Raw genomic sequence first — 13942 nt, forward strand, 5'->3', positions numbered from 1 at the left:
ACATCCCTGAGATTTCAGAGACATGTTTTGTAACTTCGCGCGAGTCGGGGTCAGACGTCGACATGCAGACAGAGAAATGCTTGGCAGCTGCTCTGAGGAAGGCCACGCGGGCCGGCAGGGAGTGAAAATACTTGGCTATTCTTAAAGGTCTAAAATAACAAAGACAGTCTTCTCACATGCTCACTGAGAGGATTTGCATTACTGCATGTCAGCGTATCCCTTTCAGAGCTAAGGTTTGCTTGGGACATTTGGAATCCTTCGGCTATTAAGACAGGAAGTGAATGCTACTCACATAGTGGTGCAGCTCCATCCTATTAAATCTGTCACCAGCTAAAAAAAAAGCATACTGGAGCCTGGACATGTTCCATAGTGAACTTAATGAGTCAGAAAAGCAATCAAATTGTAGTTAGGAAATCACTTCCTTTGTTTGGATTCTACCTCATAATACTACACCGTTTTAAAGGAAAGCTTGAGCAAGACATTCACTTGTGACATTACAATATGAAAGTTTTTACACGAGTGAAAAATCTGATTATCAACTAAGGCCCTAATCACACATCGTTTTCAAATGAAAACGCAGAGCTTCCATTGTGTTTTCAGAGTCTGTTGACACAACAGTGCTCGGAGCCAAGACGGCGAGAATGCTGATACTGCGCACCATGGCCGTAGTAAGTTCTGCGAACAATTTGCAGAACAATTTTTCCTCCGTGGTGTTATGACTCCCAGTCATTCTCGTGGACTTGGTAGTTTTATTTTGACAGTCACCATAATAACAATCCAACTTGGTCGTCTGTCCACTAGAATGTCATGTACTCTCATTGTTAATGTTTAGACTGTGTTGTTCTCTGCTGGATGTGTGTGTGTGATTTCAATCTAAAAACAAACAACCGCCCCTACTCGTGGCCCAACATGACAATTGCATAATTTTTCTGTTTCTGTCATTTCTGTGTAAACAGACATGGGTTTCAAAACGTTGCTGTGTAAAACTGAAACAAAAACACAAACACATTTTTACTGGTCTAGATAATTTGCATATTACTGGTTTTGATCACATCTTCAGTTCAGATCACCCATCAAGAACACAGCATAAATCAAATCTAGGTGAATATATTTTGGGTTCATATTCTGTGTACCAGTACGGAAATCAGATGTCTATTGATGACTGTAGGAAGTAATTGTATTTTTTCCCCTGGCAGCCCCTTTTTATGAGGACTTATATATTTTAAAACCTTTGAAATATAGAATCCCTTTTACATCTAGAACATGAGAATTGTCTTGTGACTGGTATCCATGATGGTTAAGTTAAACGTGAAGCTCCAGGTCAGACTTAACTTGTCTACGATACGCTTCGTAAAACCATAAAATTACCCATTTCCAGCCTCCGTACCGCCATGTCATCACACTGAGTCAACATCAAGCAGTTTCACTGTTAGAAAGTGCCAACAACACGATGCACACCTTTCAAATGATTTCATTCATTCAGTGTAGCTCTATGGTTTGCTTTGGGGATTGAAATACATCTAAAGGCCGATTCATACTCCATAAGAACAAGAAAAAAGTTCGGCACTGCAAGGTCCTGCCGAACAAAATGACGTCATTTTCTTTGGCCAGCTCCCTCTGACCGAAGAAATTTGTTTCAGCTGTGCCAATCGTCTTGGCCGAACTATGTTGGTGCCGCACTGCCGAAACTTCAGCACTCATATTTAGCTTGTAACGTTGCTACTGTATGAGTGATGCAGCTCGTTAAAATGTTGGATGGCAGATTTACGTGATGCACCTGAACGCATCACTCAATCGCAGCTCAAACAAAAACTCTCTCTTTTATTACAGAAACAGTTTAGATAAATATATTTCTGAAACCACTGGAGGCGAGAAATAAGCTGTGCAGTTGAAAGGTTTAAATGCCACTTGACAGACGTGTGGCTGCTGTGAGGGGGCGTGGCCTGTGAGTTTGACAGCTTCTCCTCAGAGTATGAACAGTCCTGCCGAACAAAATTTTTTTTCGGCAGCTGGCTGACGTCACTGCCGAATTTTCTTCTTGTTCTTATGGCTTCAAAAAGGGAGTAGGCAGGGGCCTTTACACAGTCAATCTATATTCAATTGTATTTTTACTTTCTCAAGGTTGGCCTGCTGGTCTCAGAAGATCTTCAGCACTGTACATGGAGAAGTCTTAAATGTGTGAATGATACCAATAATCAGCAGCTTGATGAAGCAGAAGTCTTCTATATTGCAGGTCTGAAATGAGTTTGCAGTCATACCATAGGCTTTCATCCTGCAGCCAGCATATTTTCCACACATTACATATTTTATGTCTCCCAGCCTCAGTGAGCTGTTTTACATTCCTCTCTGCTGACTCAGCGCGTTGACTTCAATCTTCTGCCTCCTGGGTTTTGTTCTCCTCCACTTTGATTTTGGCTGGTTGATAAATTACGTATACACACACACACACACACACACACACACACACACACACACACACACACACACACACACACACACACACACACACACTCCAGCTGTGTACAGAAACCTACTGCCCTCATTCAGCAGCCCTCAGCTCAGATAGAGTCTATTCAGTGTGTGAAGAATGAGACTCAACACTACAGGAGTGAGAACAATGATGGCAAACAATACCAGAACAGAGCTGCAGAGATGATTGAGGTTTCAGGAGGTGGGTTTGGGCAACAGGCTGCCGGGAAAGAGCTGCAGCCAGCCGGCGGAATGTGAACACGCGCTAGGGTTACACACTGAAGCAAAGGAGGGATTTTACTTTGTGTCTGGACGACTTAGCAGCTGGCCTTACTTGGTAACGCTGGATAAGGCTGCTCCCCTTAAACAAGAACAGCATGATGTGTCTACTTTTACACAAGGCAAAAGTCAGGGAAGAGAAAACAAAGGGGAAACACTGAAGGGAGCAGTGACTGAAGTAATCCGACCTCAAGGAGGGAGAATTAGTCATTTTTCCTCAGGATCAGTCAGAAGGCTCTGTGGTCCAGTGAGGAGAGAGAAGGAGTGGCAGGGGTGGATGCTGGTAGGAAGAGTGTCGCTGCTTTCACACAGACTTTCCAGCTCCCCTTTCTCTGAAAGAGACTGGAGTTGCTTGTGAGAGAACTTGATCAGTCCAGATCTAGAGTTTCCAGCATTATGATGTCAGGAGCATGTGGAATCTAATGTGGAAGTATTGCATCTCAGTGCGGACCATAAGGTAAGGAATCCTGACAAACCAGAACTGCAGAGCACATCACCGTGATACTTCACTACTACACTACTTTTGAGAGCACTGATTTGCTTTGAAGTCATGACTGTAGATCTGTTCGTGTTGTCACATCAAGATGCAATGTTTCTCATGAAGAGAGTTCTTTAACTGTCAAAACACACAATTTATCCCTTTGAATCGGGGAAAGACAATCCAAACTGTTTCTGTGAGTTCTAATTATGGTTGTAATTTATCTTAAAAATAACATTTAGTTTTGAGAACTGTTGAAAATGTGTTGTTTTGATGACATACCCTCACAAAAGTCTGTGAAGTTTTAAGAAAAAGATCCTGCTTTGAATCCAGCAGATCTTTGTCTTGCTTGCTCAATAAAGAACTTGACCCATTGCGGGGTTCCAGACGCATGACATGTCCATCACTCGATGAACTGTTTGCTGCTGTTGGAGTTTTGCAATTGATAACAGCTGAAGATTCCCATAGTAGTAAAGCTGGTTGGAGGTTTACAAGTGAAAAAAGAAGTAAACATTAAGAGGAGTGCGCCACCGCAGATGTAATTCATCTTTACTCATCCTGTGGTTTCCCAGCCATCAGTCGGGACAGGTACAGAGATTGTTTCTAAAGTTTTGGTTACATGTAACAAACTTCAACTACCTAGCCTCGATCCAACAGTAGGGAAACTTTAGCATGTATAAGATATGGCTCTTGTTGTTTGAGCTCTTTTGAGCTGTGGGTGCATTTTAGTTGAGAATGATCTTGTGTGAATAAACAGAAAAGTCTAGCAAATACCAATATATGTCCTGACAAGGCTTTCACCCAGATTCCACCCATTTGATCTCTTTACATGAAATTTGGTTCATCTTCAAATTTGTGACCCAAATAGATTTATATTGTGAGCTTTAGTACTCGCTTATACTACAACCTTTCAAATAAAAGCGTTTTACACTGAAATGGCAGAAACACAGAATGTAGTTTTCATGTAGAGCCACTAATGGGTGCTGTTGTCCAGCGACTGAGCATGAGCAGAAGAACTAGTTTCTATGGTCGTGGTGACCAGGTTCAGGGTCTATGCGGTCAGAAAGTTGCACTTTCCTCTGTTTCCAGTGAGATGGAGTCCGAGTGTTTTCGAAAAGTTTCAACTTAGAGTCATTCTCAAAAGGTTTGATTTTCAGTGGTGCTGAGCACCGTAGTCTTGTAAACGCATCAACAAAACGCAACAAAAATTTGGTGTTTCCACTTGAAAACGTTGTCTAAACGGAGAAACATTCAATACCCTTGTTAATGCTATATATGCTATTTACAGTTATCACACTGATCCAAATACTTTCCAACTGTTATTAGATTAAACCAGCATGAGCAGCTCTATCTCGACAGGAACATGATTTTCAAACAGGAACATGAATTAACAAAGAAGCTACAACAAAAGAAAAACATGATTTTGAAAGTTGAACGAATGATGGCAGAAAACAAGCAACATCAGCAACACATCTCATGAGGAGTGGAAATGTGTGTGTGTGTGTGTGTGTGTGTGTGTGTGTGTGTGTGTGTGTGTGTGTGTGTGTGTGTGTGTGTGTGTGTGTGTGTGTGTGTGTGTGTGTGTGTGTGTGTGTGTGTGTGTGTGTGTTGTTTGTTCACTGGGTGTGGCCAGAACTGTTGCGGGGGGCCCTGTAGCGACACCCCAAGTAACGAAAATCTGCCATCTCTGTACCCCGGCTTATTTTGTTTTTTAAAAAGTGTGTCCTCCAACCAGCCAATCAGAAATCAAACCCTATATAGTGTCATCGGGGGTTTAGTCAATCCCAATCAAGGTCGGCCCTCCCTTCACCCCTCCCACAATCAGGCAGCTTTGCTCTGGCACATGGCACCACGAGAGGAAGTACTTCCTCCTCTTCCCAAGATGGGCATGTGTGGGCGGAGCCAGTTCAGCTCCCACAGACACAGCAGATTCTGAATGCAGCTCCTATGAGCCGATATTCAATTGGAGGAAAATCAAGGAAAAGCAGCATTCAGGGCAATAAACATTGATACAATGTTTTTGGACCAATGACACCATGTGAATGTCTCTGGATAATAGGAGATCTTTAAAGTAATGTGAAGCAACAGATAGTTTTCTAAAGAGGGTGTTTCCCATAACCTCATCCAGGACTGTTCATTCTCAAACACATTCCAAACATACTTCTCTACTTAACTCGACTAAGTTTTTTGGATTGCAAAAGAAATCCCATGTCGGCTCTTGGTTATTTAGAACTACTCGGAGCATATTCCCATGAGTTTTCTATCAATGTCAAAAGTGTTTTGTGTAATTTAGATGAAAGAGTAGTGATCTTGTCCTTTCAGTCGTCAGCAGATGACAGGGAGATGATTTAGAACCCTTCTCATTTCTATGTGGTGTCTTCTCTCCGTGTTACTGAGAAGCTTCACTCGCTGTCTCCAGAGTGGACGAGTTAAAGCATTAATAGTTCCACACAGTGATTCCACCACAGCAAGGCTAAAATTAGTGGCCAGTGTGGCTGGAGGACCTGAGTCAGCAGAAGCCAATCACCATTCACAAAGTGCTCTGGCCTGTAATTCCACGCTCCATGGGATGCCCCGCCGTGGCTTCCTGCTGGAACACAGGAAGGTTCCTCATCGTGCTTCTCGTGAGAACATTTCATTGGATTTCTGGTCTGTCTGGTTGGGCACACGCACGTTGTCTTTTGTAAGTTGGCCATCAGACATTTTCCATCTGTGCTGACTCCTCACTAATGGCACAGTTGCAGGGTTTTTCCTTCTGGCTGCTGAAAGTGAGTACACAGTTACTCACACATACAGACAGATGCTCTGAAGCCCAACATGGGATATTTTTGAATCACTCAGTTACACTAAATGTGCTCATATTGGCTGATTAGTGTTCTTATTCATTGTTTATATGGATACAGAAGACGATGGCATCACTCAGAGTTTATTTACAGCAAAACTTGAAATTTTTTCTTTGAGGGACACAATCAATAAAAACACTGACAATAATATCATGTAATGAATGTATTTCATCTCGCTGACATCGTGACTTTTCACCTCATAAGTCGTCAGTAACTCCTGACATGAAACATTTGGCTGTTTATGCTTCATGAGCCAAAATAACAGCACTTCAACAATAAAGGTTAATACAGATGGTTGGACGGCTACAATTTTATGGTACATGATACGTAAAATTCCATTTTGAACTTTTTTGTGATTCTTCAAATGAAAAAAGTTGATAATACAAAACATGTTGTTGTTTTTTTTTAATTTAAAAAGATTTTAATTAATTTAATTTCAAACTATTAGAATATTTAAAACAAGAGTTGCTAGCCTAAACTTAACATAATTATCATTTAATCATTTCCTGTCTTCTTTGTTCAGCTATTTGAAAATGTAAAAAATGCTATTTCTCAAATTAGTGAAAGTTAAAACATGTTTTCGTGTTTTCGTTTCAGGAAATTTACACAGCATCAATTTGAAAACAATGTCGGAGGAAACAATGTTCTGAATGGCCATCTACTGAGCATGTGCAGAAGAGTAGCAGCATTGTGCCGGAGCATTTTCAAAAAGTTGTGTTTCCCCCTGTTTCCACGGAGACAGAGTTGGAGTGTTTTCAAAAAGTTCCACTTTGGAATAAGATGTATTTCAGTGACTCCCTGCACCATTGTTTTGTAAACGCACACCCAAAACTCACAATGTGATTGACATTCACCCTCTCACACTTACACAACAACACTTGTGTGGCAGTGTAGTTCAGTGGAAACTGACGTGTTTCATTGTTTCAGTGTGTGACCGAGAGGAAAGGTTAAGACGGTCAAATTGTTTTGGGGACGTTTCATCTGCTAATTTCAACCGAAACCTGCATTTGATTCCACCTCATATGCAGACTGACTGCAGTAGTACTTGAAGACCTACAGGAGGCGCTTCTTTGTTGCAGTTATCAGTCCAGTTTACGAAACTAATCCTTTTCCCAGAGTTATTAGTGGGACTGACAGGTTGACCCTTCAGTCGCTCTCCTCTCCCGGCATAAAGAGAGAAGACGGTCTGTGTCGTCGGCCCGCAGAACATTCCTGGAGACAGCAGTCATACCAAACAGCTCCTCTGCTCACACGCAGGTCTCGCTCCTCACTGACCTGACATCTCTGTTCTTCCTCCCATCCAACGCTCTGCTGCATACCAACCCCATCTGTATGTGAGGACGGGATCCCCCCACACACCCCTTCTGCTGTCAGTAGAGTGTTTATACCTGCTCTGCTGCGTTTGTTGTGTAATAAATTCCCTTTCAAGAGCCTGGACTTGCAGGAGAGCCTGGCACAGTCTTTGTTGTGTGTAGTTGAATGTGTGTGCAGTTGAATGTGTGTGCAGTTGAGTGTGTGTGCAGGCCCTTTAAAAAGAAAACCAGGTGCTAGTGAAACCGTAGAGGCTCAGCGAACCCGATCTGTTTCAACTGGGAGCCAAAGGAGGGCATTACTTATTAAACTGGAGGTGACTAGAGGACCGCAGAGCTGCGGGAGCTGGTTTGACTGACCCACAGAGACGTTGGTGTCCGGCTGTCTTCATCCTGTCGGGTTCTGTGAAGGACGACCTGCGTGGCCTCTTTTAAAGACTGATTGTGAAGTCGTCACTGCCGACTCGTTCAACAGGGACCGAAGTAGCACCGGAGTCTGTAGTTACATCCCAGGAGGAGTCTTGCCATAAGCCACAACCAGAAACTGCAGCAAGGGTGGGAAGGAAGAAACGTGTGGTGAGTGTGATTCAGAGGAAAGACGGATATTATTAGGTCTTTACTGGCCTCACTCTTTTTCCTGTTTCTGTGCTGTGTGCTGGCTGCGGTGGAAAATCAGTTATGAGGCCACTTCATGTCCATTTTCAGGTGAGAAGCTTCTCATCAGACCTGGTCCTGTTCTTGCTCCTGTCATCCTGCAAATAACCAAAAGTTGTTTCTGGAAAAGCGTTCTCACTCTTTAAGAATCTCAACACATGGAAAATGCCTTGTCTGCAGGAGGTTGCAACAATTCAGTGTTGTCTGGTAGTTATAAATATTTCAGTGTTAGTCGTACTTCTAACTGTAATTTGATACAAGTATTCTCTTTCAGGCTGCCAGTGAGGTGGGAGTGTTCAGGCTTTAGTGTCGCATCAGTATTTTACCCAGAATTGAGTTAAATGTGACTTCTAATACCATCCTGAATTCAGTGTATGTTTTGATATGACTCTACAAGACTATACCGTTACACTTGATCTCACACAACCTAAAATCAAATTGCAGAATGCAAGAAATACAAGCATGGCCCCCATATCTGCCACAATGTGGTTAATAATTAACAAACAAATACACTTTTATTTAAATAATAATGTATTAGTCACTCAGAAAAGAATCTTTGAGTCAACAGGCTGAGGGTTTGGGGTTCTACATTGTGCCCTATCATTTAGATCCATGGGAAGAAATGTGAGGGTTTTTAACTGAATAAACCAAACCATACAAATCAGTGTAATGAAAACATAATGAATGATGTTCCGCTAGACAACCGTAAGTATTACAGGACCAATAGTAAAGACAAATCTAACTTTTTATAGTAAAGCCAGTAGCTGGTGCCCAACAGTTCATTTCATTTGCTCTGCATTTCACTGAGTATCAATATATTTGACTGTGATAATCGGCTGAAGTTCAGCAAAAACAAAATGGAACAAAATTTTGAGCAATTGTCAAGTGTTTTGGGTGAATTTTACGTCAATGGTTTCTGGCCATAATTTCCTCTTCATCATTGTTTGGGGAAATATTGAGGTTCTGCAGCAGTTACAACTGCCACACGTTTCTCCAACAAAGCATGTTAATACGAGTTCACAGCCATCCTCACACAGAAGATTCAAGCCTTGAGTCCTGAGTCTGACAGAATGTTTGTATAGTGGTCTCCAAATGCAATTTGAATGGAACTACAATCATTTGAATCTCCATGAAAATGCAGAGCACCTTCATGTGACCGTAGCTGAGGCAGCTGCTGCCCTCTTAGTGGCTTTTAAATCCCCATCAGGTGCTATCAGCGCCGACTGTGTGTGTGATGAGCGGACAGTGGATGCGGAGGTCGGGCACGCCGCTGCCACCCGGGGTACTCATCAATCTTCCATGCATTTCAATAAGGCCACGCTTCACAGACATCATTGGCCACAGCGACCCTGAGCTGCCAATGTGAGCCGGCAATGGGCTCTGACCTGGAGCCATCAGCGGTCCACCAGGGGAAGCTCTCGTCTCGGCCCATGCCGCCCACGAATGACACTGATGGATCCTCCACAGGAATCCCACGGCCTCGTAAAGTCCGAGCTGCTCTCCACATCCACCATGACTCTTTACCTCTGAAGTGTTTCCCCCTTGTGGCTTCAGCAGGTCTATTAATTCCTCCTCGGGAGGAGCTGTACCTCCACTCCCGTTCATCCCGGGAGGATCGGCGCTCCACACACTGACGTCATACGTGTGCACGACTCACCCCACGGCACAGCACATGTGGCGTTCATCATTATCTCTGCAAAGCATAGGTTACACACCGCTGCCAACATCTGGATGGTTATGTATAAGTACTTCCTGAAACATCTCGGTTTGACTCGAATCATCACCTCAAACAAAAGAGGAATCACATGAAAGGTTTTCAGGAGGGAAATACAAGCTGGCATGTTTCTCATCATGAACACGGTAAAAGAAATACAAATAATGATGATACGAAGAGAAACCAAACAAATCTTGAATTGTTGTTTATGGAGAATTATTGCACTTATTCCCTACCATGCTTTTAAAAAAATAGAAGTAATACTGTGAAATAAATCATTCAGCCAAAACTATGAATGAAATATATGCCGGATGTTTCGTGAATAAAGTTATTCAGTCTAACTGTAGATTTATTTACTTTAATTACACTTTTGTTGTAATTAGCTTGTTCTTTTATCCAACAATTATTTAATGAGTTATTGACTCCTGAGCATGACCTTTGACCCCCCATCCCCTCCCCGGAGCATCCTAATGTGGTCATACCTCTGCATCCTATAAATAGAACGGTTCACTGCAGGAAAAAATAAAGCATAAAAGAAAACTGAGATATAATACATTGCTACAAACTACAGGAAAGTTCCAGCCTGCTCCCTTTTCAACTTTATTATCTAACAAACGTACATTAGTGACCTCAGTGTTGTGAGTGTATTGTCCTTGTTAATGAGAGATTTAAGGCCCCTATTTTTCTCTGAGTCAGCAGAAGATCAGATTTTTTAAAAGTGTTTTTTAAAACTTTTCAGTTTCTTATCAATTTGCACCGTTGTTTTATTATTTACTCCCTATTTGCTCATTTTAGGAGCTTGTCAATAGTTACGACCCTGATTCATATCCATAAAGTTCTAATGCTGATCATGACTCCAGCTAACCAAGATCTTGGCTGAATGCCAGATTTCCTCATGATGGTTTCTCATTGTAAATGGTAGTTGAACCCTTTCTTTCCATGTAGACAGATGATAGGAAATATCTGGGCTGTCTGTAAATGTCCAAACTGTTTCATTCATGGTTTTGCAGTAAAGGCTATGGAACAAGTATACCAACAAGTGTCTGGTCCCATTTACATGAAAACATTTTCATGTGAAAATGCAAAACTTTGGCTTCGTTTTGGGAATCCGTTTACATGACAACTGTGCTCCAAGCAACTGAAAATGCAACGTTTTGAAAATGGCTCCTATGGTGGACCTTTTTGAAAACACTCTGACTGTCTTCTGGTAAACCATGGAAAACCCAACTTTTTAAAAGCCTTCTGACTTCGTCTTTTGTAAAGGGGGGAAACGCTGCTACTGGTCCTGGTGACCACGGCCGTAGCAACTAGTAGTTGTGCACATGCTCAGAAGCTGGACAATCAGAACAATATTTCCTCCGTGGTGTCATGACTCCCAGTCCATATACTGCTGGGACTTGATAGTTTTATACTTGACAGTCACCGTAATAAAAATCTCCCATTGTCAATGTTTATGGCGTATTGTTCTCTGCTACGTGTGTGTGCTAAAGGGTAAATGGACTTCACTTATATACCGCATCTTCGCTGACAGCAGCCCCAAGGCCCTTTACATGGTTCATCACATTCACCCATTCACACACACATTCACACACCATTGTGAGGTCTCATTACTTAAAAGAAACAAAACAGCACCCACTAGTGGCCCTACATGCAAACTGCATCATTTTCAGTGTTCCTGCCATTCCAGTGTAAACAGACACGTTTTCAAAATGTTGCTGTGTAAACATGAATCTTTTCTGAAATGAAGTGCCCATAACAATGTGTTTCCACTTGAAGCATTCTCATGTAAACGGGTTTCAGTCTGTGTTGTTTTAATTAGTTTAACCCTTTACAGGGTACTCACTGAAATACTTGGAAATTTGGAAATTTAACCTTGTTGTTGTAGAAAAATTATACTTCTTAAAATAATATAGTTGCTTTTTTCCACATTCGATACACAATTGATCAACTAATTCCTATGGTGCCTGCATGTATGTTTGACATCATATCCAACAGGATGCTTGATGCACATGCACGTGACTAAAGCAAGTTAAAGTAGGTCAATTTTCAAAGTGTAGTGGGGCAAACAACCAAACAACTTCCAGCAGAAGGTTTAGTATCATGTTTATGTGCAAACTTTCTCATGACGGATGTTTGTTTCCCAAATGTTTACCCCAACAGCAGCTCGGTTAATATCACCACTGTGTTGTTTGAAAGCTACAACCCCGTAGCTGATCAATAGGGTGGGTAATGATTGGTGCCCGCCCACGCCCTTTGGTCTGGCATTCTGAGAAAATATCCATCACTGACAGCATAGAGCCAGGCTTTTTTCATGTCAGTGTGGAAGCACATAGCTGGGAGATGAAAAGAGAGAGAGAGAGAGAGAGAGAGAGAATGTTCTCAGTGCACAGCTGTGTTTTTGCACCCATCCAGTATTTAAATTAAAGTACTTTGCATCTGAAGTCACTATTTCGAATTATGATTTCAAAGTGCTGCAGGAATAGTCCTCACAAGTTCGTGCACCCCTTGGACCTTTGTAGCCTTCTACTCCAACTGCTCCACCCCCTTCTAGCGAACGGCCTTCAGCCTCCTCCACCCTGGTTTAATTCCTCCTCCCCCTCCTCCCTCACCTTCTCGCTCTCCCTCGGCTTTTATTATTCCTGGCTGAGGACTGCAATCAATTTGTACGAGAGAGGGCCCAATCAATTCCCTCTCATTTGCAATTCCTCCCCGTTAAACACTTTCCTTTATTACCAATGTCATAATTAATGCGGCGCAGGTCGAGAGGAGGGGGGGGGGGGGGGACTCCACAGAGGAGGGAGAGTATGAGGCTGTGGGAGATGGAAGCAAAGTGTGTGTGTTTGCAAAGTAGTTATCGCGTATTTGCTCCCTGCCTTATCGCCTGCTGTTCCTCCCAACATAACTAATCATGTGTTTAGTATGCTATGCTCACATCGTACAGTGAGCGCTACAGCGCAGTAATCATCTGGGAAATAGCCAGATAGGGTTTGCAGCTCTCCCAGAGATGTCATCCCCCCCCATGTCCAGTAAATGAATGATAATGCAGATATACAGTATATTGTGTACACATTGCACTCTTGTTCCAGAGTAAACTTAAATAACCAACTTTGCCAGCGCTTGTCCAAGAACTATTTGCCCACAAAATAGCTTGCAGACATCACACAGTGGTTCCCTGGTGATACTTCACTTATGCATGTTGTGTTTTAGAATTTGGGTTGTCCATCATGTTCAGTCCAAACCTCTGTGTCTCTAGGTTTTACCCCTCCAGGCCACTTCATGGGAACACAGTCACTTTCACATTTATTTGATTAGGTTTCCACACACTACAGCTTCATCTCTGTTTAGGAATAAAAGCAAGGATGTTTGTGGTCATGGTTACTATTCAGCACAACGTGTTGGAATCATCACAGTTTAGATAAAAACTGGGTTTGAAATGTTGCTGTCCAATGTTTTACTGGCTCTACCATTTCCCCAAACCACTTCCATATGCACTATTCATTTCTGTCTTTGCTCTCACAGTGGTCACTATGTCCAGTCAGCTATAAACAGCAGCTGCATGAATAAACAAATTATCCCCACTTTCACAAATATTTTTAAGTGAACTGAACTAAAGATAGAATACCTCATATTTCCAAACAATATATTGTAATTCACGCTAAATGAAAGGGACAAAGTCGCATTGTCGTATCTTGAAATAGGCTTTTATACCATGATTAAACTTCATAGTCTGTTAAACAATGAGTGTTGTCATTATCAACAAAAGCTCAGGCAAAAATAAATAAATAAATAAGGTTTAAAATTGACTGAGGCCTTGACTTAAAGAGGGTGTCAATATTGAGTCACCAACCTTTCAACTCATTCTTGCGTTTGCTGGCAGCTCTTGCAGTGAGGCCCGCACCAAAGGTGTGAAAGGAATCGTGTTTAATGCCCCATTTACATGACAACGGTGGTTCAAAAATGCAACTTTTTGAAAACATCTCCAACGGTGGAAATTTTGTAAAATACTCCAGCGTGCATGTAAACCAGGGGAAATGCATCTTTCTGAAAACGCTCAGGCTCTGTCGTTGGTAGACGGTGGAAACGTTGCTACTGGTCACATGCACCGCAGCCGTAGTAAACAGTAGTTTTGCACATGCTCAGTAGCTGGACAATAAGAACAATTTTTCCTCCGTGGTGTCATGACTCCCAGTCCATA

The 13942-nt window shown here is 42.2% G+C and overlaps 1 protein-coding gene across 1 annotated transcript in view; it reads left to right on the plus strand.

Moving 5' to 3' along the window:
• The first annotated feature begins 3102 nt into the window (after positions 1-3102).
• The window catches only part of iqsec1b (IQ motif and Sec7 domain ArfGEF 1b), an 83147-nt gene continuing 72307 nt past the window's right edge, over positions 3103-13942 (plus strand). The window contains exon 1 of the mRNA XM_080461090.1: positions 3103-3205. Coding sequence (XP_080317216.1) covers positions 3159-3205 — 47 coding nt within the window. The 5' untranslated portion in view covers positions 3103-3158. The remainder of the gene's footprint in view (positions 3206-13942) is intronic.

This window comes from Lipophrys pholis (assembly GCF_963383615.2).
Source record: "Lipophrys pholis genome assembly, chromosome: 4".
Taxonomy (NCBI): domain Eukaryota; kingdom Metazoa; phylum Chordata; class Actinopteri; order Blenniiformes; family Blenniidae; genus Lipophrys; species Lipophrys pholis.